Raw genomic sequence first — 27,649 nt, forward strand, 5'->3', positions numbered from 1 at the left:
CGCGCGGCGCAGCGAACTTGACAACTCGCACACATTCGTTCGCAGCCCAAGGCACCATTAACATTCACACCGCACGATGGCTTTTCTACCAAGGCAAGCACTGCGGCCGTCTCACTTCCTGCGCCTACGTCAGGTCGTACATCGGAGAGTTTTCAATGTGAGATATCTGTCCGGTTCAGCGCCGCTCGGCAACTCAAACGCGGAGTCGAAAGTAGGGAAAGATCAGGGCACAGAAGCGACAAGCAAAACTACGCATTTCGGATTCAAAGATGTTCCTGAGTACGAAAAGGAGGAACTAGGTATGTGTGGACTATGATCATACGTTCGGAACGCTAGCGATTGTTGGGATCACGAATACTGACCAAGATAGTCCGGGAGGTTTTCTCGTCCGTAGCAAAGTCATACGACGTCATGAACGATGTCATGTCCTTCGGCGTCCACCGTCTCTGGAAAGACCACTTTGTCGCCAAACTCGACCCTGGCCGTCGTCCCGGCGGCGAACCCCTCTCGATCCTCGACGTGGCTGGCGGGACGGGGGACATTGCTTTTCGGATGCTCGATTGGGCATCCGACATCCACAACGATCACCAGAGCAAAGTTTTAGTCGTGGATATAAACGACGATATGTTGAAGGAAGGGCATAAACGGAGTTTGACGACGCGATACGCGGACGGCTCGCGCATCGAGTTTAAGGTCCAGAACGCGGAGTTTCTGGACGCGGTGCCCGACAATTCGCAGGATTTGTACACCGTCGCGTTCGGCATCCGGAATTTTACCAACATTCCCGCTGCCCTTCGCGCCGCGCACAGAATCCTAAAGCCAGGCGGTGTGTTCGCTTGTTTAGAATTCAGCAAAGTGAACGTCGGGATTTTGGACATGATATACCAGCAGTACTCGTTCAATATTATTCCACTCATGGGACAGCTTGTCGCCGCGGATAGGGACTCGTATCAATACCTCGTCGAGAGCATCGCGCGATTCCCGTCACAGAAGGAGTTTGCTGGAATGATCAAGGATGCCGGGTTTGAGATTTCGGGTGATGGATATGAGGATTTGACGTTTGGCGTTGCTGCTATTCATACTGGTGTCAAAGTTTGATTTGTCGTGATTTGTAAATATATTGCATAGGTATGGTATATATTATTGTATGGTTTATCATTTTTTATGCAGCAATAATAAATATAACCCATCCAGCAAAGCTATAACCGCACTATTGGATTAAAATGCAATCAAAACGTCAAATACAGCATGCACATCATGGACGGCCCTGTATATATTCCAATCCAGAACATGATATTCCCAAAAACCTTGTTGCCTCTTAGAAACTTTGTCTTGGAAAGCTGTACAAGGGGCAATTGGCACATCTGCAACACGAGGAGGTATCCCCTCAGCTTTTTGAAGATCACGAACATGACGAGTTCATGGATTACGGATGAAAGGAGGAATGTTATTACTATGACAGTGTGAGTACCAAAAGTCCGGATAATAAAATAAGCAAGACGAGAGGACATACCAGTGGCGGCACCTTTGGAGACTTGGAATGCCGAGATGCTGCCGTGGTAGACGTGTCTGAGCAAGAAAAGATGCACGGGGACGTTCCACTCGCGCGCGAACTGGTCCCATTGCACAGAATTCCACCAGGCACCATAGAAGTACCTGTCTGCGAAATGCGTCAATTCGGCGATCTCGTTCAGAATGGCATCCCAGATGATGTACCACGTCAGTAAGTACATTAGCAGGAACCTTGGCTGATTAGCATCATTCAACATGTAGTACCTAAAGTTATGAGGAAACGTACGGGAATAGGAGTTCGAAGAAGAGAAATGGGTACTCCTTCACTTTCTCCAAAAATGGAAGTGACCGGAGACTCAGCGCATGCATGACGATCGGGTAAAAGTATTGTTCAGCAATAATGATCATTAAGAAAAACACGCCAAAGATGGCGGCGGTCTTTTCAAATACGTAGTCCCATCGGATGGACTCTGTGCGCGGATACTCGAGCTCGTAGACGAGTGTGGGGAGCATCATGTAGTCGAAGAAGTTAAAGAATGTGACATTGTTGGGGTACACGACCTTGCTCATTGGCAATGACGATTTGAGTTCGGTTTGACACATTGCGATCTCGTCGAGCAGGCGTTCTTCCTGTTCTTCCTGGTCTGTCTGGAACGCACTGGGCGTCATGCGACCTTCCTCATTTCGCACTCCTGCGAAAATGGACTCATACAGTGCCAGGTCCCGTTTGACGACCGACAAGTACCCACAAAAAAAAGAGTAGGAATGCTGCTTCATCAAGAGCACCAAGCTATGCAAACACAAAAACACGCGCCCGATCCAAGGATAGTCGTTGTACATTGGCCACCACAGGGCCAACCCAATAAACGCAACCTCGTAGCACGACTGGATCACCCAGCCCGTCGAGTCCCACGAGAGTTTCTTCTTCACGACAGCCTGTTGCAGGGCGACGTTGGCGAACGTGAGTAAAAACAGCACGAGATCAGTGATAGCAACCTTTGGCAGATCGCGCCATAAAATGCTGACAATATGTGTGTCGAGGAAGTAGCCCGAATTTCTATAATTTTCCAGCACAGTCTTTGCAAACAGTATAAATGCGCCAAGCCAGAAGACTGTATAAAACCCGGCGAAGACGGACGTGCGACTGGCTTCGGCTTCCAAGATCGTTGTGTTTGGCTTGAACTTGACATCCTTGAACCGCGGCCGACGTTTTGTCGTCTTTGCGATCGGCTGGAATAGCTTAGTGACGACCGTTTCGCGCCCGCTCGCGATGTCGTGCTCGATCTTTTTGACAGCGACTGTACCTATCTCCTTGAACTCCTTATGCGCGAAAGTGTGGACTTCGAGGGACGTGTCCGACGACGACCCGTTCGGCGACCCGTCGCGGTCGCTCTGATCTGGGGTAGTCGAGCCGGACGACGGGGGCGAGCTCGCGGAATCTGCCAACTCGGCCATAAGATGCCGGTCGTTATACGTCGGGTGCAATTCGCGGTATATCCTCAAGTTGTCTGGTTCCGCAAAGATGGCTGCGCCGGTGGTGGCTTCCCTAGCCCGATTCGATCGGTCCGCCATGTTGATCTTACCGCTAGCCTTACAAACGGTACTTACCGTCATGCAATCTGCGGCACAAAGGAATTATTTTATACTACTGTATTTGTCAAGATTCTGGAGAACAGCGGAAGATCTGTCGGAGATTATAAATCGATGATGACTGGTAAGGTCATAACGTCATATTACGAAGGGACCCCGAGGGACCAAGGGTAACCTTACTGCTGCGTCCCTGTTACCCGGCTTTTAGAAACTAGCCGCTCAGACTTAAAGCTAGTTCAGTCTACTGCAAATAAAAAGTGGATTTAATGTGGTTTCGCAGATTAAATGGTTTCCGACGGTAATTTAATAGTTTTTAGGTTCTTATATTTTATTGTTGCTAATGCAAATCAGTAGAACTTCACTCTGTGGCAATCTGTCGACAACAGGGTAATCGAGAGTCTAGAAGACCGCGTGGGTTGGATCGGTCCCGTCTATGCCGAATAGATGACATCGGCGAGAGTTGGTAATCCGGTTGAATTCCTCCGAGATCCCGCGAATGCCATGGATAGTAATACACGCGCGTGGATTGTCACGTTGTCTGGGAATGTGAGGGTCGGGATGAGGGATGAATTGAACGTGGACTTTATTAGAGCCGGAGACGGGATGGGGTTATACTGGTCTCTTGCGGGCGAATACGGCGACCACGGATGCGAGGCATCTTGACGGCTAATGGAATACAAAACTAGAAATGTTACTTCGTATATATTTCGCAATTATAGATAGTAGTACACCGCGCATTCGTTAGCCAAGACGAGAGCTCTAGATATGTGCGGAGCAATTAGGCATTCCTGTGGTCGAAATTGAAGGGGAACATATCTGTAAACAACGATGCACAGCTGTAGGTAACGTTGGCGATTGAAATGGCGGCTCCCTGCTATTTCTGACGAATACTACTTAACCGGAGACGCTGATGTGTTTGATGATATCGGTGTTACCGAATGGCAAAATGTATGGACCATTACTGGTATGAATTTGGTGGTGGATCTACCGTAGGAACGTGGGCAAGTCCAGGTTTTGGCATAAACAGCCATTCTAAAACTGTACAATAGGACTAGGCCAAAGATAAACTACCGGGTAGTCCGGGGCGAGTCGGTGGGAGTCTCATGCTGGGCCAGCTATGATTCGTCCAGAGTAGTCGGTAGCAGTCGGATGGACCGGGCGGTGGCTGGCTGATTCTCGCCATGTCCCGGAACAAGGAACGAACAAGTGGTCTGTGGCCCACACGGGGCACATTACAGACCCGACTGCGAAACCGTATTTCACAGCTATTATTCGGCGTCGACCGGCAGAGCAAGACGAGCTTCGAGACGCTTTAGAATTTGACCAGTCCGCAGAGCTGAGGTTTACGTATGTTCTGCTGACTAACGGCAATGAGCATCGACGGCGAGCATCAGCGTGAATCAATAGCTCGAGCAATTCACGGGAGCTTTCGTTACAATTCTCAGTTCTGTTCGCCGTCCGCGAGGCTGTCCATTGAGTGAAGCCGCGTCCAGTAGAAGAACCAGGTCCTTCCCATTGCCGGTGACATCATCACAGGCAGAGCAGTGGCCGAGCAGAAAAGCTGGAGACGCCTTCAACACTAGTCCTGATTCGGTTATATAATTTGATCGACCTGCGAAATGCATTCCTGCTATTTGATATAGGGCATAATCGCGCAGCACCATACACACCGGTGCAGCCGCGCCAACGTGCTATAATTCTACATCGGACCCGGCTCGGCGGCTGGCCTTTTGTGTTGAATGTGATCTGCATCTTCTGTTGTATGCTAGTACATATTATATACGGAAGAGTTTTGTCATAGGGATGTGTATATGAGAGGTATATCGTTGGTGGTATTTTACAGCGACGATTTGTGGCCGCCTAGCTGATCGTGCTCAGTCTCCTGTCGACGATATATTGAATGCGATTTCGCCTCGCCTCGCCGAACGAGAAGCAGGCCCGCGTAGACCAAGATAATCTAACATTGCATTGTAATATCTGACAAGCAGTCGCATTTTTTGAGTACTGCTTATTAGTATCAATATCACTCGAGCTGAACTTATCAATAGCCGCATTACCCGCTTGGTCTGGGTCAGCTACGGATCGGGACAAGATGTCTGCAACGTGCAGCCGCTCGCCTGACTGCTGCGTGTATTCCTTTTGTCTGCGTTCTGGTCTATGTAGACGGATGTGCGGAATAATAATCGTCAACCACCGAAAAGAATAACAAACAAAACTAAGTAGATCAGTGACGCATGGATTAACGTGATAGTGTGATTCGGGTCAGGTGTGTGATTGAAGGTCGGCTATTCGCGGGTCAGCGTGTTATCTTTCATATTGCTCCACTGCCTGTGTTGAGCCAGTAAGGGTGAAGCGGGGGGGGCGGGGGCTTCCTCCTATATACTTAAAGCACTCACCACCATCCACCACAAGTCCAGCCCTCGTCCTCTTCTTTGGTTTTGTATGCATCTACTGTCATTGCCACTACAACTATAATGCCATTCCTGCGAGGCTTCCGCTCGCGGTCGCACTCCGACCCTGCTCTGTCTCTGTCCAGCAGCCGCTCGGCTCGAAGTCCGCTCCCTTCGCAGCCAGAATACGTAGGCGTGACGCCTTTCTATCGAACGCAGTCTAAACCAATCGCTAATCGTGGCCCGCCCGAGTATGTGGCACCTGATAGTCTTCCGCCGTCGCGTTTCCCAATCGTGCCGCGCGAGGAGGAAGGCTGCGAACTACTGCCGCCGTACTCGTCGACGCTGATGCGTGCCGCCGTGCTCTCTCGCAAGCCGGAACTGATCTCTCCTCTCGAGCCCGCGCCCAGCCGGTCCTGGCAGACCGTCATAGTCGTCCTTAACAACACCCAGCTCAACATCTACAGAGCGCCGGCGACTCTCCATCCTGTCTCTCTACTTCCTATCCCGCAGGTCTCGGCAGCAGCATCCCGAGTGGCTGCCGTGCTGCCTTGGCGATCAGCTTCGTTCTCTGCGCCGGCGTCCGAGTACCAGCTGTTTGCTGCGTCTCTGCCAAATAGCATCAACTGCGACACCATCGACCCGTTCACATTGTCACCCACGTCTTCTGCAAATTCCGCGTCCTCATCTTCAGCATCTCTGTCGCCAACGCCGACATCCTTAATGAGTTCGGCATGTTCACCCTCCCCTGCCAGCATACTCGGCATGGATGAATCCGTCGTCTGCCCTGCAAATCTCATCCGCTCGTACACCCTCCAGTACGCACAGATCGGCCTGGCTACTGACTACAAAAAGAAGCAAAATGTCATCCGCGTGCGCGCAGAGGGCGAACAGTTCCTCATGCTCTGTAACGACGCCCGCGAATGCATCGAATGGACCAGCGCCATGCAGGTTGCGTGTGATCTCGCACTACCTCTAGACGAGCGCACGATTCCACGCTACAGATCGATTCCATCCCGTCGTCGCCGCAGAATTCTGCCGTCCGCGCGACACCCGTCGAGTAGATCGGTCATGCGACGTCGTGCGGAGCTGGCGAGTGAGTCCGCGCCAATCGAGTCCGAGCCTGCGTCATCTCCGACCCCGGAACAGGCGACGAGTGAAGGTGTCGATGCCGCTGACGAAGTCGAAGTCCAGACGCACGAGCCCGATGCACATGCCCACGATGAGGATGAGGACGATGAGGACGAACTCTACTATCGACACAATCCAGCTGCGGGCGAATCGCGACCGCGGCGCGACACGACAGCCATGGGGCCCGCCAATGCCGAGGATTCTGGCGACGACCAGGTCCGAGAATTGCCTTCCCACTCCTCCGCCTTTTCAGGCAACAGCCTCCTGAGCACACGTCCGCGTCGCGGATCTGTCCCATGGAGCTTCACAACCTACGACGACGATGATAACCTCAACGAAGATGCAGACTCAAAATGGGCGCCGCCTGTCCCCAACTCGTCGGCCAACTCGAAGTTGCGGTACGCGATCAGGTGTTTATACACACTCCCTGCGGACGGGTCCTGGGGCGACAAGTTGCTCATGGCGAAGGGCGACCAGTTCGTTATTAGGGAGCGAATACTTGTTTAGACGAATACATATATAGATAATGAGGAGTTTTTGAGTACGCTTGGGTTCTTTACATGAATGACTTGATATGATTGGACTGTGCAATTTATTGAATTGCTGTGGTATAGGATTGTTGAGATAGGTTGGTATCGGTAACGTTCTTTTGGTTGGGATGGATATTTTGCATATACATTGACTTCCCGTACTTTTTTATTTGTATGATATGCAGTGGCAAAAGGCATTTGAACAATCATATAAACTGTACTTTTATTCGCGATATATCCCCTTGATGCAACAACAACCCTTAACCAATTATGCAAATGCTCAGATTGAAACTGAATTTGCAAACTCAATTCCAGTGAGACCAGCACATGGATTAGATCAAGAGGCTGGGGTCTAAAACGTCCAAATTATCATCCACCGGGCCCACAAGTCCGAGGTCCGGATCAGTTTCGAGACCAGCGTCCGGGTTCAGGAAATTGTGGTAGCCAGCCAAATGTCTCGAGAGGTCGTACTCCCTCGCGAACCTGAACTGGCATCCAGGAAATGTACACGGAATATGTCTGCCACTGGCTTCATACCCCGTGCCTGCTAATCTGTCAATTACATCAGATTGGGATATAAGTGGCGTCCGGGACGGGAAGAACATGTCTATGTATGTCGACGTGTCCATCATATCTACCCTCTTGCTTGCTTCGGAATTGGCGTCGTTACTGTCTCCAGAGTGCCCCTTGGCGATATGCTCCTTCAATAACCGTTTATGACCAAACGCCTTGTCACATCCCTCCTCTTCACATACAAACGGTCGCCGTCCCTCGTGCACGGTCGAGGTGTGCACTACTAAGGCATGCTTGCGCGTAAATCCCCTATCGCAATACTCGCAAATGAACTTTCGGCGTTCCTCGAGAGTTTCCTCGTGCACACGCATATGTTGTCTCAACACACCTAGCTTGGCAAACACGGTCCCGCAGACGGGGCACACGGCTTTGTGATTCGTCTTGATATGCTTTTGTAACGCCGACCACGTCTGGAATCGCATCTGGCATTGCTCACCCGGTTCACCGCTCGCCGAAATCAAAGCGTGCTCACAAAGATACCGCGGCTGACTAGCGTGGTCTCGGGCTTCATGCGCTTTCAACCTCGAATTCTGCCCAAATGATCGGCCACACCCCTCCACCCGACACACAAAAGGCTTCGTGTGTGTATGCACATCAGCAACATGTTTCCGCAACTGACTCTGCTTGTGAAACGCGGCCACACAAGGCGGGTATCCCGCACATACATACGGCATTTGTTTCTCATGCGTGAGTTGGTGTCGTTTAAGGTGTTGGTTCGTGTTGAAACCGTGTCCACAGTCGGAGCATTGATACCGTTTTTCCTCCCGATGACTGCTCTCATGGGCTTTCAGGTGCGAGTCGCGCAAGAACGTCTTTTCGCAGCCGACATATGTGCACGCGAATGGACGTACGCCCGTATGAGACCGCACATGTTCTTCAAGGCGACACGGACGGGTGAAGGACTTCCCGCAGTTTGGGTACTCACAGTGGTAGCATTTCGGACGGGCTCGTTTGTGGCGTGCACCCGAAACGTCAGCCGTAGTATCAAGTCTAGCGAGCTTCGTGGGCGACGCCCCGAGTTCGGGATCAGGCATCGGCCGCGAGAGGACGGGTGTGATTGGTGAAAATTGCGAGTCTGGCTCATCACCAAAGGCGTAGTCAAAGTCGAATGTGCTTGCTGTGGCCAATTAGCATCGTAATATCACAATATTATATATTTGTTGCAATTCGGCTGGACATACAGAGAAACGAGAATGGCGGTGACGAGGACTGCTTCGTAGTCGCTGCCGGCGATGCACAGGGCTGCCCCAGCGACACCGTATATTGCAGCGGCGACCGCGGAATCAAAACACCCGGCATTTCGATCTTGTCTTCCTTCTTTTAGGTCGTCGTCTTGCTTCCCTGAATTGTGGGCAGTGGTGCGCAGCGAATGTTGTAGTAGTTGCCTGTGAAAAAAATTTGGGTCGAAGGGCCAATTTATTTGGGAGTAAACCTGAGAGTTACGGGTAACGCACGAGCCGCACGGATCAAAGACTATCAAAGATTTTTTTGAGTAGATTCTGTTGTAGATCAACTTCTTTACTTTGTTCATATTTTGACCTTTGTGGCTTCCAAGAATCCACCTTTTTGATAGTTATATTGGATATTTAATTTCGAAGGAGAAATAAAGATGTCTGATTTTGGTGACGATGATGGCGATGCGTATGTATTGTTTGCACGAGATGATTAGGACTCCAGATTTGATAAATAAATTCTAACTTGTTTGATGTATAGCTTCAATGATGGATTCGAGAATGCGTATGACGAGTTCGAGGAGGAGCAAGCGCAGTTCAGCGATCAAGAAGAAGAAGGTGGCAACGAAAATGACGAAGTCGCGAACCGAGCAAACGGGACGCATGTGAACCTCAAGCACGAGGACCAAGACGACGAGATGGACGGTGCCAACATCATCGCCGTTAACCAGCAAAGCCAGGCTGCGCGGAAGAAAACCCAGAAAGAGCTCGCGATTCCGAAGGAGCAGAGGACGACAACGCCGTACATGACGAAATATGAGCGCGCGAGGATACTAGGGACAAGGGCTCTACAGATTAGTATGAACGCGCCCGTGTTGGTCGATCTTGAGGGTGAGACAGACCCGCTGCAGATCGCGATGAAAGAGCTTGCGCAGAAGAAAATTCCGTTGATAGTTAGGCGGTATTTGCCAGATGGCAGGTACGTTATTCGTAGATTCTAACCGAGAACATGCTAACGAATAATAGTTACGAGGACTGGGCTAGCGACGAGCTTATCGTGGAGAACTAATATTATCGTAGTTGATTTCAGCTACAGGCGTTTCTTTTAGGTTTAGTTTATTACAAAATGGGTTTTCGATATTTGTTGAACATGTTCGGCATGGGCCAGGATGCTTGTTCTAGGTATTGTGTTTCTAAGTCTCAAAATAGAGTTTGTTTAGCCACATGCGATATAAGCACCAACAAGCCGTCTATTAGCAACGGTAGTCATATTATCACCAAAAATACATTACAACGCCAAAAGTCCTAAACAATCAAAGTCTCCACCAGATCCCGATATAGCAGTCGCTCTTTTCCCAAACTGAATTTAACGTAAGGCTTGAAGCATTTGTCAATATCCTCTGCGCTAACACCGGCCTCAATAAGCGCATCTCGTAATTCCTGAATGTCGGCTTGCCCGCTGTCGTCGTCATCGAATGCACTAAACGCGTTCATCAACTCTTCTTTGCTGGAGAATTGACACAGAATCGATGACATAGCGGTCAGGTATGACGGGAACTGTAAAGGCGAGGGCATACGTGCCATCATATCGCTAATTGCCTGTGAACTGGGGTATTGTCCTGCCATGTAGTCAGTTCTCGGACCCACGCACTCTTTCAAACAGACATACCGAGAGACGTCAGCATTTGCTCTAAATCCGCGGAGCTTATAATGCTGTCTCGGTCGTTATCCAGCATTGTAAATGATTCTTTGATTTGGCTGATCTGCGACTGGCTTATTTGAGTGAATGCACCGGACAGAACGCGAGTTGTCGTAGAGCGGCTGTCTGCCTGTGACCGCTCGTCCGCTTCGTACTTTATTCGTGGCTTTGCTGAAGACACCTGTAACCTTATCAGTAAATATCCGTAGAGCGACAACAAACCACTACAATACCATTTCATATGTTGCTCGAAATTGGGGGGCGAGATCAGTGCAAAGGCGATGAGTACAACGTTAATAAATCGTGCATGCATATCGCTAACGTCGGAGATACGACATTAAGTAGCACGGTGCGTAGCTGATTAGGGCTTATTGCAGACACACAACCAGTTAGTTGTCGTGCCAACAGACGCTGTTTATGCGCGGCTCGCACTGTAAACAGTTCTCTCTCTGGTTCGCGATAAGCTCAACGCCTGTTCACTACCATCTAAACCCTCTTTTCATCATCGCCAACCCACGCCGATATTCCCGGTCTACTATACGGAACACATGAAGTTTTGATTTTTGGCCCCACAGATATTTTAAAATATAATGTCGACAAAACAATCGGGGTCGCTGTTGTCTGTCCCAACTAAGCGGTCAAACAGTATGCGCCCACCATCCACGATCCCTCTCTCCTCAACCTCATCAGCCAGACTCAATCGCGCGTCGGAAGTAAACCCGTCCGTATCCCGAGCGCCGTCCCCGGCTTTTGGATCCTCTGCCCTCTCAAAATCACGACGGAGCAACGAGAATCAGCATCCCTTGAATCGCAAAGACCAATCTCTCGCCGGTCCGCCACAGATTTCGGTAGCAAATAATTCGTCTCGGCCGTCGTCGCGCTCGTCAAATCGCGGGGACTCAGCTCGGACGTCGACACGCACGGATAACCCTGGCTTCGCCGCTAACAAAGAGACGAATATTCATGTTGTGGTTCGCTGCCGTGGTCGGAATGAGCGCGAGATCAAGGAATCTAGCGGCGTTGTGATTTCAGCTACTGGCCAGAAAGATATCACCGTGCAAACAGGCCCACTAGCACTCAGCAATAAAACGTACGCTTTTGACCGTGTGTTTGGGCCTGAAGCTGATCAGGCAATGATGTACGAGGAGGTAGTCGCGCCGATCCTTGAAGAGGCACTGGCCGGGTATAATTGTACTGTGTTCGCGTACGGACAGACGGGTACCGGTAAAACCTATACCATGTCCGGCGATGTGTCCGACAATTATGGCACGTTTGCGAATGATGCGGGTATCATCCCTCGTGCTTTGTACAGACTGTTTCAGGCGTTGGAGGTTGAGCAGTCCGAGTATTCGGTCAAGTGCTCTTTCATTGAGCTATATAACGAGGAACTGCGCGACTTGATTTCGAAGGATGATGATCGCAAGGTTAAGATTTATGAGGATACGAACAAAAAGGGTATAATTATCCAAGGTATGGAGGAATCGTTCATCAAGGATCCCGGCGAGGGTCTTAAGATTCTGCAGGATGGTTCACATAAGCGACAAGTTGCGGCTACAAAATGCAATGACCTTTCGTCTAGATCACATACTGTCTTCACAATCACGATTCATGTCAAGGAGATTTCAAGCGAGGGAGAGGAGTACCTTCGCATTGGCAAACTTAACCTGGTCGACTTGGCCGGATCCGAGAACATCAGTCGATCAGGGGCAGAGAACAAACGCGCCCGTGAGGCTGGAATGATTAACCAGAGCTTACTGACACTAGGAAGAGTTATCAACGCTTTGGTCGACAGGTCTTCACATATTCCTTACAGAGAGTCCAAGCTTACTCGACTGCTGCAGGACTCGCTCGGCGGTCGCACTAAGACCTGCATCATTGCGACAATAAGTCCGGCAAAAATGAATTTGGAGGAAACGATTAGTACGTTGGATTATGCCAGTCGCGCAAAGAATATCCGCAACAAGCCGCAGTTGAATCAGGTTATGTCAAAGAAGACACTGATTAAGGAGTATATTCTAGAAATTGAGCGGTTGAAGGCTGATTTGTCAGCTTCCCGACAAAGGAACGGTGTGTACATTACCGCAGAGTCGTATCAGGATATCACAGCCGAGAGTGAGAGTCGAAGGATCCAAGTCGAGGAGCAGAAACGAAAAATTGAAGTCATGGAGACGCAGCTCAAGGCGGCTCGGGAGCAATACGAGTTCAGTATGAAGTCCATGTTGGAAACCAAAAGGGAGTTGGAATTTACATCGGTATGTCGCCGTTCATACCTTGTTTGCTCTCCGACCGGAAAGACTGATTTGGCATATAGAACGAGCTAGCCGATACTCAGACTTCACTCGATCTAACTCAGAGAGATTTAATGACTACCAGGCATAGTCTAAATGAAGAGACGAAACTGCGTCTTGCATATGCAGCTACTGAACAGGAACTCAGTCGGACAGCGGAGAACCTGATATTCTCAGTCCAGCAAGCATATTCAGATGTCAATAACCTCAACAGTACAATTGAACGCAATGCAGTAGTTGATGGAGCAAACCGCTCGATTTTCGAACAATCTCAGAAGACAGTTTCTGACGCTAGTCAGCAGTTTGTGAAAAGAGCCACAGCATACGCAACGTCACAGAACAAGTACTTCGATGCTGCTTCAGAACGATTACGGACGATGCTTGTTAATGAATCGTCGAAGTTGGGTGGCATATACAATTTAATTGAAAGTAGGTTAGCACAGTTTGATCTGCAGGAGGGATCGTTAAAAGAATTGATGGGCAACTCGAAGACAGAGATGAATCAGGTCTTGGAAGATATCAAAGTTCTGAGAGAGGATATTAAGGAGAAAGTTGGGGAGGGGCTGAGCGGATTGAATAACGCAACTGAAAAGATTTCGCAGGAGCTCGTGAACCAGATTGAGGTTTTCCAAACTCATGTAGGTTTGTATTTTCTATGTGGTACGACATGCGCTAAGAAATTTAGACGTCCACATCATATAATCAGCTGGGTCGTGACTTGAAAGGTCTATTTGAAGACATGCAGCGACATATGAACGCTCAGAATTCTGAAATCGAAAAGTTGCATGCAGCGCTTGTCAGCGCAGCTGCTACTGCATCTACCGAGATCGAAGTGCGGTCAAGAGCATTATCGGACTCAGTTGAGGAGGAGAAGAAGAAGATCGACGAGGAGCGACAAGCAATTATTTTCCAGATGAGCAGCCTTATCTCTACCATGGTCGACGCGCAAAACCAGCGTTTGGAAACGCGGATCCAAGGTATTCAGAAAGAAATGGCAACCTCAAAGGCGAACCTCGACAGCGCTGGTCATGAGTTCGTCATAGGGGTCTCGGGCTGGTTGAACAACCAGGGAGAATTCCAGCGATCAATGATGCAGAATAAAGAACGCATTAAGCAGACTATCGTTGAGTCCTACCGCGCGACCGAGCAGCAGGGTGAGGCGCTCCAGGACAGCACTAGGTCTATTCACTCGGAAGCTATCAAAATTGTTAGTTCACAAAAGGAGAGTCTCGCTACTCAGATGCAAGCTCTCGATGAATTTGTCACTCGTGCCCGTGCGCAAAATGAGACACATCATACCACGTATGGTACGGCAATCAAGAGCATCGAAAGTGGACTACACGAAGGCCTTGCTGGCGCCAACAAGAATATCGAGGACTCTGGTCGGGGATTGCATGTTTACGCTGACGAAGCCAAGACTTTGCTGGAGACAGCGAAGAGCGACGCTGGTGTGCACAGTAATACCAGCTTGAAGGAGTTCATCGCACTGAGAGAGGCAATCCTGAACATAAAATTGAGCGAATATGTGCCGTCAGGCCAAACTCCGAAGAAGGGCAAGACATACGACGTGCCGAAATACTTACCAAAAACAGTTGCCCGCGAAGAAGTGATACATTCAATAAACAAGTAATGAGTGGTGTAGCCAGTTAGATTCGGTATAGTAATGTTTGATGTATTACTAGGATATAATCTTCAGAATGTTTAGTTATTGGACAATACCACTGAATATTTCCGGGGTTTTAATGGTTTGTGCTATGTAACGCGTACGTTAAAACGTTAATTAACAGTAATATACATTGATTTGTAGAGTTGAAAGACCAGTATCCACTTATATGCAATAGTCCGTAAATCCTTAACGCCATGAAAGTCCCATTATATGCCAAAAGAAAGGTACATACAGCCCTTAATTCACCCATGGAGATGAGAATGACTCATCTGTCACGTCCGGGGAGGACATGGGCTGTTCCGTTGGTAATTCGTTCGTTGATGGAAGCAACTCTGGTTTTCCGACTGCCGTCAGTGTCTCGGAGACAACGTCGGCTTTTTGAGGCTCATTATCAGGGTCTTTGTTGTCATCCAATGCTTCGTTTCCCGTGGGTGTAGCCTGCTCAGGAGTTGGTGATGGCCCTGTAAAGGAAGTTGCCCTTTCTTCGTCGTCTTTCAAATCTGGCATCGCTATTCTAGACGTTGACCGTCCAGAACCAACAACAGATTGCTGCATTATTGTACTCTGAAGGCCGTACGAATTATCGCCCCTTTCCTCGTATTGATTGTTGCATAACCCATTACTATTCGAAGATGGAGCGTCTTCTTCGTATTGTGACGATGACCGGAGACTCACTGCCTTCAGTTTTTCGACCATCTTAGCATACTCGTCTGGAGGCGATTGCTCGATTAGACGCTTTAATTTCAAGTTCCTATCCTTCCATCAGCATTGTTCCCCTGCATTATTCTTGGACTCACGTTTGGGCGAACAGATCCGCATATGTTAACGCAGCCGCTAGCTCAGTCTCTGCTTGCGATTCATCTGCTTGTCGGCTGCCACTCCTACTGCTGCTTCTACTACTGCCCTGTCTTGATTGTCGCGTCATGGCTGCAACAAGCTTGTGGTTGGTATTGCCTGCGCCGATACCCTCAATTGTAAGCATTTTGCCAATATCAATACCGCCGCCAGTCGAGTCACTGCGCATCGCCAGAGAAGATGTCTCTGCGTTCGTAACTTGCCAGTCGGGCGAGAGCGACGTCGCTCGCAATACTGTCTTGGCATCTGCCGCGAAGTCTACTATAATAGCTCGTTCGTTCCCAGTCTTCCCGGCCATTCCGGTGAAGCCGGTAGCTGCTGCAAACGGCGACGGACATTCTGGATTATCAGCGTCATCACTGAAGAGGTAGTGCACTCGAGGATGATATGTGCGCGTGCGTGGAGGTAGCTTATGGGTTTGGGAGGTCGCATTGGCGCTGGCGATTTCGGCGGCGACGTCAGTCGTCGTGTCCTGTATTATTGTAAAGTATAAAGGTGGTACAAACGGCGAATCGTCTTTCGTTGGAATATCATCTGGTGAGTGAGTCTGTTGCGAGCTCATTGCTATGGACGGGGCCGAATAATGGTCGTAAATATGTCGTCGGATATACAAATAGCTAAGCTGTAACATGTGGTGTAATGGATCTGTGCGGAATAGGGTTTATGGAAGTACACGAACAATTACTATCTACCGACTTCGAGCAGAGCCAAGCATCGATTTGGGAACCTCGCATGTGCTCGCTTCGATATACATCTAACAAAAGTATGTCAGATGCAAAGACGGTCGCTATTGTGGGAGCGGGCCCAGTTGGTTCGCTAGCTGCATTATATTTTGCAAATGATGGGTGGAATGTAACGCTATATGATCTACGTAATGGTATGAATCTTATCCGCACTTACGACAGAGCGAATTAACAAGAAATTACAGATCCAAGACTAGAGAGGACACCGGGGAGTACAGCGTCTCCTGGGAAATCAATTAACCTTGCATTATCGCACCGAGGTATCGAAGGCCTGAAAGGAGCCAGCACGAGATTAGCCCACATGATTACTAATAATGTGGTACCGGTTTACGGCCGCATGATTCACGACAAAAAAGGACGACAGGAATCGCAGGCCTATGACGTACATGGACAGCATATTAATGCTGTTGATAGAGGGTGGTTGAATTGGGCATTGTTAGACGAAGCAGACGAGAGACCGAACGTGGAATTGAAATTTGGTCATCGACTACTACAATGCGACTTCGACGCGAGGATGGTCAAGTTTATCACAAAGTAGGTCACTTGCATGGGTTCATACGGCAGTATTAAAATGACGTTTAGGGATGGAGAAGTTGAAGTGAACGTAGACTTAGTGATTGGTGCAGATGGTGCCCACTCAACAGTTAGGAACCAATTGATGAGAGTCGCCAGGTACGATTACGTGACGCATTTACGACACTTCTGGCCCTCTACTGACTTAGACAAAGAGTTGATTTTGAACAGAAGTACATTGATGCATTATGGTGCGAAATCTCCATACCACCTCACGTGACTGAAGATGGGAAGGAGGAATACCCTCTTGATCCAAACCATCTTCATATTTGGCCTCGGAAAACGTTTATGCTGATGAGCTTGGCGAATATTGGTGATGACAAATCATTCACTGGGACATTGTTTATGCCTCAAAGTAATTTCGATGATATCACTTATCCACAAGATGTCTTAGACTTCTTCAGGACTTATTTCCCTGACGTGATTCCTCTCATTGGCGAAAAATATCTCGTCAAACAGTTTTTCAACAACCCTAAGGGCTCTCTTGTGTCTATTAAGGTACCCATGAGATATTTCTATTGTAACTGTGCTTACTAATACTACGTCAGTGCACACCCTATCATTATCTGGACAGGTGCGTCTTAATCGGCGACGCCGCTCACGCTGTATGTATTCTGACCTAAGCTACTCTGTTCTGAGCATGCGCCTAACTCTGATAGATGGTGCCATTCTATGGTCAGGGCATGAATTGTGGGTTTGAAGACGTTCAACAACTGTTTATGCACATGAAAGCAAACAACACTGTCTCCTCCGCTCTTGAGAAGTATACTCTAGTTAGACGCCAAGATCTCTTCGCTATTTCAGATCTGGCGATGGCAAACTACGTCGAGATGCGGTCGTCGGTCACTTCAAAAATGTACCTGGCTCGAAAGCATACAGAAGAATTCCTATATAAACATTTTCCCGGGCTCGGCATTAGAACACTGTACAATATGGTCAGTTTTTCCAGCGTGCCATATCACATTGCGCTCAAAAGAAGTATTAGACAAGGCAAATTGTTCGGAGGTGCATGTTTTGGAATTGGACTTGGGATTATGGGAGTATCAGCCTATTGTGTGCTAAGATTTAAGAAGGTTTGGCATGGGTGGTTGTGGTCGTCGTGAGGCAACTGTTGTCGAAGACATCTATGCTATAACGTAACGGTTGTCGATTTTGATGCTGCGTAAATCTGATCGAATGTTTATACGCATATATGATAGACTAGGAATGAAGCAGCTGCTGATAGCGTCGACGGCTCTATACGAGCTGACACAGAGAAGAAGTAGTTGACCGCGAATGGCATCGGGTTAGGGTCTGCATATCCAAATCAATTCAATTATTCGTACGGTTTTGACTCCAGTGCTTTTACGTTGCATCTAATCTACTCAATCGCCATTCGGATCAATGCCTCATCCCTGGAAAGTTTTATGCTCTGGGTAAGAAGACATTCATGGCGTATTATTACCGCAAATGGCGATATTCCTGGCTTGTTTATCAAGCAATCTTGTAGCAGTGTAAAAAAGATTAGAAGGATGTAGTCCCGTGCTGGCAGGTTATAGTTACGCAGATTGCCGATAACTGCTGAGATGCAAGGTTGGTTGCTCTTGACCTTGCATTGTTGTTGTCCTTACTCGCGTCGAAACTCCTCCGAGCCACAGCCGCACAGTTGATTGATTTTGGAGACGTGTCAAAATCAGAGGAATCAAGCAGCCTTCCTACTCTTGCCAGCCGACAACTGTTCTCTATCGTCTACAGAAGATCTGCACTTCATTGAAGGTTATTCTACCGTCGCTACATAATAACGAAATATGCGACCAACTTTTACTTTTGTCTTTGCCTTTCTAGTCGTCTTACTCGCCGTGGGGGGCTCCACCGAGGCGCAGGGAAATAAGCGCGGCAAAACCGACCTTCAGATTGGTATGAACTCGTCTAGTACAATGAGTCTGCTTGAGGCACATTAACTCAATAGGTATCACCAAGAAGATTCCGAAGGAACAGTGCAAGCGCAAGTCCCGAAAAGGTGACCTGGTTTATATTCACTACACTGGTTATCTGCAGGATGGCACAGTGTTCGATTCTTCGATTGGCAAGGATTCTCCGTTCCGATTCACCCTTGGACGTGGTCAGGTTATTGCCGGCTGGGATAGGGGCATTCTTGGGTATACTGACATGTGACCGCGGGAGACTACTTCTTGATGTTAATATGACTGTAGAATGTGTTTAGGCGAGAAGCGCAAGCTTACAATTCCCCCCCATCTTGGATATGGTTAGCCTGTTGCTCTATTTGTGGATGAAATTGAGTTATTGACTAACATAAATGTCTAGGTGATAAAGCTGTTGGCACCATCCCGGCTGGAGCCACGTTGATCTTTGACGCGGAACTAGTGTCTATTGCAGGGTATACTCCTGACATTGAAATCGCTCCTAGCTCCAGCGTCGAAGCCCCGGCCGCTACCGAAGAAGCACCAATCGAGATACCGGAGGAAACTGTTAGTGTTGCTCCCACTGAGACCTCTAGCGAAGATGTTGCGACGACGCCTGAACCAGAGCCAGTCGATGCGGATGAGCAATTTGTCAGTGTTCTTCCAGTGGAACTGGATGTGCATCCCGAGACCGGCGAAGCTGTGAAGGACGAATTATAAATAGTCGAATATTTATGTACAATAGAACAGCAAAATGTACAACGATATAGTATTGGCCGTAACTTTCGATGCTAATCTACCGTGAATACACATGCTTAATCCCTTCCGTTGTCAATTCCGCTTTGTCGGTCAATGATAGACCAAATTCGTTCCATCTTGTACCCACCTACGTCATCTGCGACATAAAAATACTTCCGGGTTCTAGTGCCATCTAATGCCTTTTCAACGATGTTCTGCTTTGGGTTTTCCTTTTCTATCCGGTCGGCCACAACCTCCAAATTCACCCAACCAAATCTTTTACCGGCCACTCGAAGATCTGATAGTTTTACCCTGCAATTGTACAAACCCCTTCCAAATATAGAGATACACTCAAATATAAACTCTTCATCCTCCTTAAGCTTCTCAAGGTCGACACGTTCACCTTCAGCGTTTGGATATATTCGAAATATTCGATGAACATACGGCGTCGTCAGCCAGGTCACTATCGGTAAAGGCAGCATAGAGGGTATCCCAACTAGAAACGCCAAAGCCGTCGGAATACCATCCATTGTTAACATCGCGGACGAGAAATAGCCTCCGATTATGGCAATGGTCCATGCGACTCGTTTTGTCGCTGAGACGTGGAACGAAGAGGTGGCCTGGTAAATTGGAACACGTGATAGCGAATATTTCGTCGCATCAAGATATTCTGCGTGATATATAAACGGTGAAAAGAGGCCTGTTCGTATTTTGGTGGTAACTTCTTCTTCTTCTGGTTGTGAGGGGTCGATTTCGCTGTGCACATACCGGACCGGCGCCAGTCGCCTAACTATAATCGATGGAACTGCTTGTCGGGGAACAGGTCCGCCCATACTCGCCCGACCAATGCAACATCGTAGACTGCTCATACTGTATATCTGTCTTCAGAATCACCGCAAAGGTCAATTGTCGACGCGGTATAGGTCGATATTAAGCGCAACAGCAGTGCAAGTCGAGATTTTCCAGCGGCCGTTGTCGGCAAGGGTTTCGTTTTCCGAATACGAGTTAATCCGAAGAATCCCGATAGAGTGCAGAATATTGGATCTGGATATTTATCAGAACTTACAAAGAATTATTATGTGAGCTAAAAACCGATCCCGGGAATATATTGTTATTTTAATAGACGGGAAATATCAGGATAAAAATGCACCTTTGAGGTTCTGGGACCGCAGGTCTTCAGAATGAATAACCTTTCTCAACGGGTTGAGCTGCCCCCGTCTTTATGAATTGGCTCCACAGCGCACTTTCAGAGAAATACTATACAATGGTAGCAAAGCGATCATCACGTTCTGCAGCATTAACGGCGGTAACTGCTACTCTTGCAAAAAAAGCGAAAGCTGCCAACAATATTGCCCGGAAGCAGACCAGAAAGGAGACCGCACCTAAGTTGCCTTCTACGGCAGACTCTCAACAACATGAGCGAGAACCGATAAGTGAAGGCTCTGAGAAATCATACTGGCTATTCAAAGCTGAGCCAGAATCACGAATAGTGGACGGAGTTGACGTCCGGTTCAGTTTTGATGATCTTAGTAGGGAAGGACAGGCAAGCTGGGATGGAGTGCGCAACTACGAGGCACGGAATTGTATGCAGCGTATGAAAGTTGGAGATTTTGGCTTTTTTTATCACTCAAACTGTAAAACACCAGGGATAGTTGGTAAGCGGTCGCGCATGCTAAGATGTGTTTGAGGTATTAATCACAGTGGAACAGGGATACTCAAAGTTTGCAAGGAAGCTTACATTGATCGTAGGTGTACTTGCTCGCTTCTCAAGGCGTATAGCTTTGTTAATATTCCTAGATACCGCATTCGACCCGAAGCATCCATATTATGATCCGAAAAGTGATAAGGAAAAGCCAAAGTGGTTCATGGTAGACGTGGAATATGTGCGTCCATTGAAGCGACTAATCGGCTTACATGAGCTTAAGGCACATCTAGCCAAGTATAGTGCAAAATCTCCATTAAACGATATGGCTCTATTGCGAAAGTCCCGCCTATCCGTTTCGCCGGTCAAGGAAAGTGAATGGAGCTTTATTCTGGAACTGGCAGATAAAGAGGTTGACGGAGAAGCACCTGTAGAATCTAATTGATAGAAAGGGAAACGCAGTTGTGAATTATGAATAAAATGTACCACCTCCTCAGATACACGATATGTATATCAAGCATACCAAAAGGCACCTTACTGCTTTCCCTTGATAATGAACTTATCGTCTGACCTCTGAGCCCACTCTGTCCAGCTACCATCATACACCATGACAGGCTTATCTTCTCGTAGAAGACCTGACTTTCCCAAGGCTGTTTCAAGTACACACGCTGTGACGCCTGTGCCGCACATAGCAATAATTGGTTTATCTGGATCGACTCCTTTCGCTAAGAAGAGTTCCTGTAGCTTACTAGAATTTTTAAACTCCTTTGTGCCTTCCTCCAAAACCTCGTTAAACGGAATAGAGATGGAGTCGGGCAAATGGCCCGACGGAAGACCGGGCCTAGGTTCCGGTGCATCACCAGTCCAACGAGAGTAAGGTCTAGCATCTATAATATTGAATTTCTTTCGGAACAATGGTTCAATAATAACCTGCCGCAAATCGCTGTACGTGACTACTCGATCGTCAATCGCTCCGGGCGACTCGTAGGTTGATTGTGTAGGGATGGCTTCTTCAACAGTTGCCAATCTCTTAGTTTCAATTTCATAGCCTTCTTGCTTATATAGCGGATAGTTATCAAGAATGAAAATCGACGGGTGCTGGAAAATTTTCAAGGTCCATAGTAGTCTAGGAGCGGAGAAATTGCCTTGCTTGTCATAGACAACTAGGGTATCCTATAATATACATCAGCATCACTTACAATACAATCCAAATGTGTTCTACCTCGCGAGTAATCCCAAGATCACCTGCAGATGTTAACAACCAGACTAGAAGCTTTAATAGGATAATTCGACTTACTCATTGCTTTGTTAAATACCTCAGTTGAAGGTAGCATGTGGGGGTACTGCGAGCTTGCATCTTTGACCTCATCTATGTCAAAAAATCTAGCTCCTGGAATTCGTTCTAACAAAAATTCTTCTTTCCCATTGCGTCCGACGTTAGGCAGGTACCATGTCGCATCGAGTGGAATGATGGGGGTTTTCGATGACACAAGGAGCGACTTAAATGCCGCGGGTGTCAAAATCGACGAGATGCTAACGCGTGAGGGAGGACGCATTGTAGAAGGACGTCTTTAAATAGCTGGCGAATTGAAGCCAAATGTATTGAACCAGAAATAAGATAAAGATATAAGAAGAAGATTTGAAGCAGAGATAAACTGACTGGTGATGGTAATCTGATGTCATCGATTGCGCCAGTAAGTAACATCGGGGTGTCACAGAGCATGCTAGGAAAGACCCTAACCCAATGGGGTTACTCTCTCATACAACTCAGGTAACCTTTTGGAGCATTTACATCTGATGCAACCCAACTCAAACACTAGCAATTTTAATACTTAATCCTTGCCTAGCAAACCATTTATTGTACGCCATCTACATACAGCACCATAAATCGCATATTCTAGTATACAATATTTGCAATATCTCGCCAGCATACACAGCAATCTTATTAAGTTATCACCGCTAAAACTCCATAGATGTAAGACGTTACCATCGATGCGCATGCTTGGACAACAATCGCCGCCGCATGACAAGTTTATGAGCATAACAGACCACACAATTCAGATATGGAAAACAAAGCAAACCAACCCTTAGCTCCTGTACATTTAAATCCCTAGCTTTACAGTCAAGCAATGTAACACCGCCAAAAACTGCACAGTGATAGCCCTCACTTATCGTCAGCAACTGCCCGCTGATTATCTCTCTCGTCGGCAGTTCCAGAAGCAGTGGATAGATACCATTGTCGAAGCTCTTTCGCGTAAAGAGACTCCTGTTCGCCATACTCAACAGGAGGACCTCTCACCTCAACAGTTGACTCCGCGTCGCCACTCGATGGAAACTTCCAAACCGCCCAGGCTGACTGAAGGTTAGGCAACGCTACTAATTTTGACTTGCGCATGGTGACCTTTAAAACAATTAGTATACGTTCCATCGTTGCACAAACAATGTACTTACATAGAAATTCCTGAATAATACGACATCTCCAGGCTTAGCGATAGGTAAAGCTTGCTCAAACATTCGACTAATATAAACCTTTAAAGTCTTTCCACGAGGATATGATGGGTCAGTGATATAGATGTAAACATAACACTGTCGACCGCTCGCTTCCTTGTGCTTATCCTCGTCTTCCTTGTGCTTATCGTCGTCCACTTCTAGCCATCTAATCGGCGTCACTAAAGTCACAGCTCCAATGAAATCGCCGAGGTATTGGCAACCGATCTGATCAAGAGCCGGATAGTCCGAAATCTGAGGCGTGTTAGAAAATACCTTTAAACAACACAATCGTACGATAAAGAGGTCATCTTAGTACGTACAGGCGTGGTCAATCCTGCAGGCATTCGTTCCTCACCTTTATTACCCTTTCCCCGAGCGTGCTCCACAGTGACCAAATGTGTTCTTTTCAACGAATTGTTCTCCACAACTGTATCAATTGAAACAGATGTGGTCTTCGCAGTCGTAGGGCCATCCACAACGCCTTCTTCTAATTCACGCAGTCGTTCTTCTTCGACACCTAAATCGACATTTTCTCCTGCTACCTCGCTATCTAGCATACTACTAGTACTATATGAGTCGTCATCGTCCTGCTCCTCATACTGATCCGGAGATTCTTCGTTTGCGAATTTAGCAGACTTCAAGTAGCTTTCTGTTTGGGCTTCCAGTTGACCTATGGAGATATCTAACTGCTGTAGAGCGTACTCCTCAGGCGATATCGCGACCACATTTAATGCGATCTGGCCCTCAAGAAGGGGGCTTTGACCTCCTTCATCCTGCTGTTCTTTGCGCACTTCCTCCACTGGTGCTACAGCTTGTTCGAAGTCTGCGTTTTCTCCATCATTCTCCGTAACAGCACCCAATTGTGCTTGATCGTCACCACTTTCTTTGGACGCGTCGCTATCAATGTCAATAACCTCCGGCCTTGTTGTCGGCGCAGCCGAAGTCCCTGACGAACTCAATGAGATAGGCCGCTGTTCTGGCGTAGTCTCTTCTTCTTGCACAGATATATCGTCATCTGATCCACTGTCTGAAGGTGATGATGTCGCATCATATGCCTGTGACGCAAACTCTTCCTCCTCTTCATCGGCCTTGTCGTTATCGTAGTCACCGGCTTCAGAAACTGGTTGTTGAAGCAGTGCCTGAGTGGCCAATGCCCGTAATTCATCCCTAACGTCTGCAACACTATCAAGCATCTCTCGGTCTTCACTAGACAAAGGAGTAGGACCCTGTGTTTCAAAATCCATCAGGTACAAAAGGGGATCCACTTTTTCAATATCATCATCAGCCTCAGTGCCAGTTGGGCTCTGGCTATTGATATTCTCCTCAGAAATAGGCGCAGCATGGTTCTTACCGACCACATGCTCCATAGCAACCTCCTCTGCGGCCTTTTCAACTTCAGTCGTCACCAATTCGTCGTCCACATACACAATGTCGCCCTTAGCAACGATTACCTCGAGTCTTTCAATATTTGAAAATAAACTGCCAGTCTCCGCATCCACGGCGGCATCATCTCTGACTTCGGTATAAGAGGCTTCAATGACGTCATCCTTATTAACGACTACTTCGTCACATACAATTTCGAGTGCTGGAAAGGCATTAAAAGGTCCTGGCTCAATATCGTGTGACAAATGCGCGCTAGTCATCAGCGGTGTCACGATCGCCTCAATCAGTGGAGTATTATAAATAGTCTCCGCATCTACCATCTCATCCTCAAAATCCGCAATTTCAGGGTGTGTTTGCGTGAAAGAACCCTTTGGCTGCGAGGGTAGCATTTGCAAAATCACTGGTTCGGCGTCGACCTGGTCTTTAATTACTGGTGGTGAAGATCTGAGTATCCCTTCTCCCTGGGGTACACTCGACCTGACTTCAAGCCCTTCTGGCTGTGTTTGAAATGATCGATCATACATTTCTGGAGCTCTAGTTTTCAGAAATTCATATGTCTGCGCCGACGATATATCAGGTTGGACCTCGCTAAACTCTTGCGCGGGTTCAAAAGACGAAGGATTTGGCGGTAGTTCGTCGTTACCGATCACGTCCGGTATGTCAGTTTCGTCGGCAACATCCTCTAGCCTGACCTCGTGTCGTGAAAAAGTCGTTACCGGAACGGCACTTCGCTGGGAGTCGATCACCTCGGTTGTAGTTAGACTCTGAGACCGCTCAGGTTCGATTAAGATATCCGCGAGAGTTTCCTGCTCAGCTGCAGAAGCAGCCACAGCTGCTACTGGGTTGGCCACTGGTTGGGAGAGATCGCGAATAGTGGTGGATGTACTATGCAGATCTTCCCTGTCATCAGCCGATTCTGGCACGGTGTTCGCATCTGCAGTTGCCACTCGCACCGGCTCAGCAAGCGGAGACTCTGGTGCCGGCTCCGGCTTAAAAGCGGTCTGCGCAGAGGCCAGTTCGACTTGTTCCATAGCCGACATGTTATCCACATTTTCGCGCAAATAATCAATATATTCTCGAGCCGACTCTTCTACAGGACTTCGCACTCTCTCTGACAGTCCAATACCGGGATATCGTGGAATGATATCGTCGCCCTCCGGTTCTGACGCACTCTCCAGTGCCACATAGTGGTGCTGCACATATTTCAGCCCCTCGGCCGATTTGCTGGACTTGGCATCATCAACAGTTTTGCCGCCGTCGCTACCCTCCACGCTTGCCGTGAATCCGTCAAATACCGTAGCTGCAGAGCTGGCGATAAGGGAGCTTGATCCAGGATTCTGCAACTTCGCCTGTAATATCTCATAATACAGTTTCGACTGAGCTTTCTCCAAATTTTCCGACTGCCGGTCTTGGTCTTCGTGAGTAATGGATTCTTGGTCAACTACGCTTCCAGCTTGCGTCACAACGCTGATGTCGTCCAATATAGATCGCTCTCCTCCCTGTCCATTCAGGTGGCCCTCTTCGAAAGCCTTCTGTCTCATGAGATCTCTATATAGTTCATTTTCGTCGTGAAGCAACTCAGGGGTCTCTGCATGTCTCACTATCAAAGCATCAGTGTTGTGAGGCGGTGGAAATCTCAATACCGGCAAAAAAAACATACGAGTGACATCAATGACGGGAACAATAGGCGACGACGGTTGTACTTGGTTGGTACTAGAAGCTTCTTTAGAAACCGCCGTCGTAGGAGCATGCTCGCCTTCAAGAATGCTGTTAGTTTGCATAGTACTATCGTCGTAGACCCATTCCGACGAGCTTCGACTGTGCTTTGAGCGCTTTCGTAATGGGCCAGCCATGTCATCGTCAAACTCAAGGAATGCACCGGACGAGAATGTGTCATCGGAGGAAGGCCGCGGGCGACGGCGAAGCATATCTGGAGGCGTAAACCATACGTTCGAGGTTCCGATGGACGACGACAACTGGGCAATGGATACGTTGCTCGAGATCGTCTGCGCCGTGGGAGTCGCTGGGGATGAAACTGCAGCAATCCATTCGTCATTTTCGGCATCGGACGATGTCGACCGAGTCCGATCTTCCTCCGCAGAGTCGTCTGGAACTATCTGCAGCGGCGCGGAGTCATTGATCTACATCGTCATTTTTCTGATCAAAATGCATTAACAAATTACTACACTTACCTGCACAAGCGCTCCATTCTCCCAAACACAGATCCAGTCTGAATCAAACTCAGATACCGCACTGGGCTCGCACCCTACAATGTGACTACCCTTCAGCGCGATACGCAGTCTGTCTCCACTATTCATCAGCTCATCTGCGACTTTTCCAACAGATTTTCCTCCAAAGGTTAATTTAATCTGGCCTTTACTGATCCGTTTAGAAATATCAGAGTCGCATAGCTGGATTGAAAACTGGCATGTCAAGGACGAGTATGGCCAAATAAGCGAGATCTCACCGCTGAGAAAATGCGAGTCCGTGGCGCTCGTCGGTGACAGTGAAGCAATTTCAAGTTCCTTGAGCTTATCAAAAGAACTTAAAGTATCATTGCGTGATGATCCCGTCGATGGCATGCTGACTAGGCACTTACGCTTCAGCTAGGATTCGACAAGGGATTCTTAATGGAGATTGAATACGTCACAACCAGCTCAAATCTAGCAACTTGTGTCTTAATAATGGTAGTATGCAAAACCCCAGTTTGCAACTAAATGTCAGAAAAGCAGCGATCTAGAACAGACGCGGTCAAATCATTTGCACCCCACGC

At 48.0% G+C, this 27,649-nt stretch overlaps 14 protein-coding genes across 14 annotated transcripts; 7 read left to right on the forward strand and 7 right to left on the reverse strand.

Moving 5' to 3' along the window:
* The first annotated feature begins 26 nt into the window (after positions 1 to 26).
* On the forward strand, positions 27 to 1,199 carry V1508DRAFT_415622 (ubiE/COQ5 methyltransferase family-domain-containing protein). Its single transcript, XM_066940094.1, has 2 exons — positions 27 to 299; positions 371 to 1,199. Exons 1-2 carry the CDS (start codon positions 77 to 79, stop codon positions 1,096 to 1,098), a joined length of 951 nt encoding a protein of 316 aa, XP_066796403.1. The 5' UTR covers positions 27 to 76; the 3' UTR covers positions 1,099 to 1,199.
* Positions 1,200 to 1,229: 30 nt separating this feature from the next.
* Positions 1,230 to 3,084, reverse strand: V1508DRAFT_396886 (MBOAT, membrane-bound O-acyltransferase family-domain-containing protein; the record flags this gene model as incomplete). Its single annotated transcript, XM_066938124.1, has 3 exons — positions 1,230 to 1,453; positions 1,514 to 1,743; positions 1,799 to 3,084. 3 exons carry the CDS (start codon positions 3,082 to 3,084, stop codon positions 1,230 to 1,232), a joined length of 1,740 nt encoding a protein of 579 aa, XP_066796404.1.
* A 2,370-nt stretch (positions 3,085 to 5,454) lies between these two features.
* V1508DRAFT_415628 (uncharacterized protein) lies at positions 5,455 to 7,371 on the forward strand. The gene has a single exon (XM_066940095.1). The coding sequence runs from the start codon at positions 5,577 to 5,579 to the stop codon at positions 7,128 to 7,130; it is 1,554 nt and encodes a 517-aa protein (XP_066796405.1). The 5' UTR covers positions 5,455 to 5,576; the 3' UTR covers positions 7,131 to 7,371.
* On the reverse strand, positions 7,204 to 9,116 carry V1508DRAFT_85662 (uncharacterized protein). The gene is made up of 2 exons (XM_066943080.1): positions 8,908 to 9,116; positions 7,204 to 8,843 (listed from the first exon to the last, which is right to left on the reverse strand). The coding sequence occupies exons 1-2, from the start codon at positions 9,023 to 9,025 to the stop codon at positions 7,486 to 7,488; spliced, it is 1,476 nt and encodes a 491-aa protein (XP_066796406.1). The 5' UTR covers positions 9,026 to 9,116; the 3' UTR covers positions 7,204 to 7,485.
* Positions 9,117 to 9,199: 83 nt separating this feature from the next.
* V1508DRAFT_384978 (DNA-directed RNA polymerase) lies at positions 9,200 to 10,125 on the forward strand. The gene is made up of 3 exons (XM_066937785.1): positions 9,200 to 9,367; positions 9,440 to 9,877; positions 9,925 to 10,125. Exons 1-3 carry the CDS (start codon positions 9,336 to 9,338, stop codon positions 9,965 to 9,967), a joined length of 513 nt encoding a protein of 170 aa, XP_066796407.1. The 5' UTR covers positions 9,200 to 9,335; the 3' UTR covers positions 9,968 to 10,125.
* Positions 10,126 to 10,133: 8 nt separating this feature from the next.
* On the reverse strand, positions 10,134 to 10,889 carry V1508DRAFT_384980 (uncharacterized protein). Its single transcript, XM_066937786.1, has 3 exons — positions 10,831 to 10,889; positions 10,568 to 10,778; positions 10,134 to 10,517 (listed from the first exon to the last, which is right to left on the reverse strand). The coding sequence occupies exons 1-3, from the start codon at positions 10,831 to 10,833 to the stop codon at positions 10,204 to 10,206; spliced, it is 528 nt and encodes a 175-aa protein (XP_066796408.1). The 5' UTR covers positions 10,834 to 10,889; the 3' UTR covers positions 10,134 to 10,203.
* A 187-nt stretch (positions 10,890 to 11,076) lies between these two features.
* V1508DRAFT_384982 (P-loop containing nucleoside triphosphate hydrolase protein) lies at positions 11,077 to 14,699 on the forward strand. Its single transcript, XM_066937787.1, has 3 exons — positions 11,077 to 12,849; positions 12,909 to 13,523; positions 13,571 to 14,699. Exons 1-3 carry the CDS (start codon positions 11,188 to 11,190, stop codon positions 14,513 to 14,515), a joined length of 3,222 nt encoding a protein of 1,073 aa, XP_066796409.1. The 5' UTR covers positions 11,077 to 11,187; the 3' UTR covers positions 14,516 to 14,699.
* V1508DRAFT_369207 (uncharacterized protein) lies at positions 14,635 to 16,080 on the reverse strand. The gene is made up of 2 exons (XM_066937434.1): positions 15,349 to 16,080; positions 14,635 to 15,302 (listed from the first exon to the last, which is right to left on the reverse strand). The coding sequence occupies exons 1-2, from the start codon at positions 16,035 to 16,037 to the stop codon at positions 14,789 to 14,791; spliced, it is 1,203 nt and encodes a 400-aa protein (XP_066796410.1). The 5' UTR covers positions 16,038 to 16,080; the 3' UTR covers positions 14,635 to 14,788.
* Positions 16,081 to 16,095: 15 nt separating this feature from the next.
* V1508DRAFT_415643 (uncharacterized protein) lies at positions 16,096 to 18,168 on the forward strand. Its single transcript, XM_066940096.1, has 6 exons — positions 16,096 to 16,283; positions 16,335 to 16,683; positions 16,732 to 16,821; positions 16,878 to 17,220; positions 17,271 to 17,327; positions 17,382 to 18,168. Exons 1-6 carry the CDS (start codon positions 16,139 to 16,141, stop codon positions 17,823 to 17,825), a joined length of 1,428 nt encoding a protein of 475 aa, XP_066796411.1. The 5' UTR covers positions 16,096 to 16,138; the 3' UTR covers positions 17,826 to 18,168.
* A 159-nt stretch (positions 18,169 to 18,327) lies between these two features.
* On the forward strand, positions 18,328 to 19,454 carry V1508DRAFT_415647 (uncharacterized protein). Its single transcript, XM_066940097.1, has 4 exons — positions 18,328 to 18,618; positions 18,671 to 18,860; positions 18,915 to 18,967; positions 19,027 to 19,454. Exons 1-4 carry the CDS (start codon positions 18,510 to 18,512, stop codon positions 19,341 to 19,343), a joined length of 669 nt encoding a protein of 222 aa, XP_066796412.1. The 5' UTR covers positions 18,328 to 18,509; the 3' UTR covers positions 19,344 to 19,454.
* On the reverse strand, positions 19,326 to 20,684 carry V1508DRAFT_415650 (uncharacterized protein). The gene is made up of 2 exons (XM_066940098.1): positions 20,428 to 20,684; positions 19,326 to 20,355 (listed from the first exon to the last, which is right to left on the reverse strand). Exon 2 carries the CDS (start codon positions 20,228 to 20,230, stop codon positions 19,439 to 19,441), a length of 792 nt encoding a protein of 263 aa, XP_066796413.1. The 5' UTR covers positions 20,231 to 20,355; positions 20,428 to 20,684; the 3' UTR covers positions 19,326 to 19,438.
* V1508DRAFT_415652 (PUA-like domain-containing protein) lies at positions 20,207 to 21,575 on the forward strand. The gene is made up of 3 exons (XM_066940099.1): positions 20,207 to 21,016; positions 21,071 to 21,106; positions 21,159 to 21,575. Exons 1-3 carry the CDS (start codon positions 20,584 to 20,586, stop codon positions 21,446 to 21,448), a joined length of 759 nt encoding a protein of 252 aa, XP_066796414.1. The 5' UTR covers positions 20,207 to 20,583; the 3' UTR covers positions 21,449 to 21,575.
* V1508DRAFT_396897 (Rhodanese-like domain-containing protein) lies at positions 21,538 to 22,559 on the reverse strand (the record flags this gene model as incomplete). Its single annotated transcript, XM_066938125.1, has 3 exons — positions 21,538 to 22,176; positions 22,226 to 22,248; positions 22,301 to 22,559. The coding sequence occupies 3 exons, from the start codon at positions 22,557 to 22,559 to the stop codon at positions 21,538 to 21,540; spliced, it is 921 nt and encodes a 306-aa protein (XP_066796415.1).
* A 2,281-nt stretch (positions 22,560 to 24,840) lies between these two features.
* On the reverse strand, positions 24,841 to 27,458 carry V1508DRAFT_353135 (uncharacterized protein; the record flags this gene model as incomplete). Its single annotated transcript, XM_066936873.1, has 4 exons — positions 24,841 to 24,871; positions 24,919 to 26,476; positions 26,537 to 27,017; positions 27,069 to 27,458. The coding sequence occupies 4 exons, from the start codon at positions 27,456 to 27,458 to the stop codon at positions 24,841 to 24,843; spliced, it is 2,460 nt and encodes an 819-aa protein (XP_066796416.1).
* Positions 27,459 to 27,649: the final 191 nt, after the last annotated feature.

This window comes from Lipomyces doorenjongii, assembly GCF_038497915.1.
Source record: "Lipomyces doorenjongii strain NRRL Y-27504 unplaced genomic scaffold V1508scaffold_18, whole genome shotgun sequence".
Taxonomy (NCBI): Eukaryota; Fungi; Ascomycota; class Lipomycetes; order Lipomycetales; family Lipomycetaceae; genus Lipomyces; species Lipomyces doorenjongii.

Bases quoted from the DNA above. Each gene is read 5' to 3' on its own strand.
- V1508DRAFT_415622 (XM_066940094.1), top strand. From the start codon at position 77: ATGGCTTTTCTACCAAGGCAAGCACTGCGGCCGTCTCACTTCCTGCGC. The intron at 300-370 runs GTATGTGTGGAC...TGACCAAGATAG, and splicing joins GTACGAAAAGGAGGAACTAG to TCCGGGAGGTTTTCTCGTCC.
- V1508DRAFT_415628 (XM_066940095.1), top strand. From the start codon at position 5,577: ATGCCATTCCTGCGAGGCTTCCGCTCGCGGTCGCACTCCGACCCTGCT.
- V1508DRAFT_85662 (XM_066943080.1), bottom strand. From the start codon at position 9,025: ATGCCGGGTGTTTTGATTCCGCGGTCGCCGCTGCAATATACGGTGTCG. The intron at 8,844-8,907 runs GTATGTCCAGCC...AATTGGCCACAG, and splicing joins ACCGCCATTCTCGTTTCTCT to CAAGCACATTCGACTTTGAC.
- V1508DRAFT_384978 (XM_066937785.1), top strand. From the start codon at position 9,336: ATGTCTGATTTTGGTGACGATGATGGCGATGC. The intron at 9,368-9,439 runs GTATGTATTGTT...TTTGATGTATAG, and splicing joins GGTGACGATGATGGCGATGC to CTTCAATGATGGATTCGAGA. The intron at 9,878-9,924 runs GTACGTTATTCG...AACGAATAATAG, and splicing joins CGGTATTTGCCAGATGGCAG to TTACGAGGACTGGGCTAGCG.
- V1508DRAFT_384980 (XM_066937786.1), bottom strand. The intron at 10,518-10,567 runs GTATGTCTGTTT...ACTACATGGCAG, and splicing joins GCAAATGCTGACGTCTCTCG to GACAATACCCCAGTTCACAG.
- V1508DRAFT_384982 (XM_066937787.1), top strand. From the start codon at position 11,188: ATGTCGACAAAACAATCGGGGTCGCTGTTGTCTGTCCCAACTAAGCGG. The intron at 12,850-12,908 runs GTATGTCGCCGT...TTTGGCATATAG, and splicing joins GGGAGTTGGAATTTACATCG to AACGAGCTAGCCGATACTCA. The intron at 13,524-13,570 runs GTAGGTTTGTAT...TAAGAAATTTAG, and splicing joins TTGAGGTTTTCCAAACTCAT to ACGTCCACATCATATAATCA.
- V1508DRAFT_369207 (XM_066937434.1), bottom strand. From the start codon at position 16,037: ATGTTACAGCTTAGCTATTTGTATATCCGACGACATATTTACGACCAT. The intron at 15,303-15,348 runs GTGAGTCCAAGA...ATGGAAGGATAG, and splicing joins GCGGATCTGTTCGCCCAAAC to GAACTTGAAATTAAAGCGTC.
- V1508DRAFT_415643 (XM_066940096.1), top strand. From the start codon at position 16,139: ATGTGCTCGCTTCGATATACATCTAACAAAAGTATGTCAGATGCAAAG. The intron at 16,822-16,877 runs GTACGATTACGT...ACTTAGACAAAG, and splicing joins CAATTGATGAGAGTCGCCAG to AGTTGATTTTGAACAGAAGT. The intron at 17,328-17,381 runs GTATGTATTCTG...TAACTCTGATAG, and splicing joins TCGGCGACGCCGCTCACGCT to ATGGTGCCATTCTATGGTCA.
- V1508DRAFT_415647 (XM_066940097.1), top strand. From the start codon at position 18,510: ATGCGACCAACTTTTACTTTTGTCTTTGCCTTTCTAGTCGTCTTACTC. The intron at 18,861-18,914 runs GTATACTGACAT...ATATGACTGTAG, and splicing joins TGGGATAGGGGCATTCTTGG to AATGTGTTTAGGCGAGAAGC. The intron at 18,968-19,026 runs GTTAGCCTGTTG...ATAAATGTCTAG, and splicing joins TCCCCCCCATCTTGGATATG to GTGATAAAGCTGTTGGCACC.
- V1508DRAFT_415650 (XM_066940098.1), bottom strand. From the start codon at position 20,230: ATGAGCAGTCTACGATGTTGCATTGGTCGGGCGAGTATGGGCGGACCT.
- V1508DRAFT_415652 (XM_066940099.1), top strand. From the start codon at position 20,584: ATGAATTGGCTCCACAGCGCACTTTCAGAGAAATACTATACAATGGTA. The intron at 21,017-21,070 runs GTAAGCGGTCGC...ACAGTGGAACAG, and splicing joins TAAAACACCAGGGATAGTTG to GGATACTCAAAGTTTGCAAG. The intron at 21,107-21,158 runs GTAGGTGTACTT...TAATATTCCTAG, and splicing joins CAAGGAAGCTTACATTGATC to ATACCGCATTCGACCCGAAG.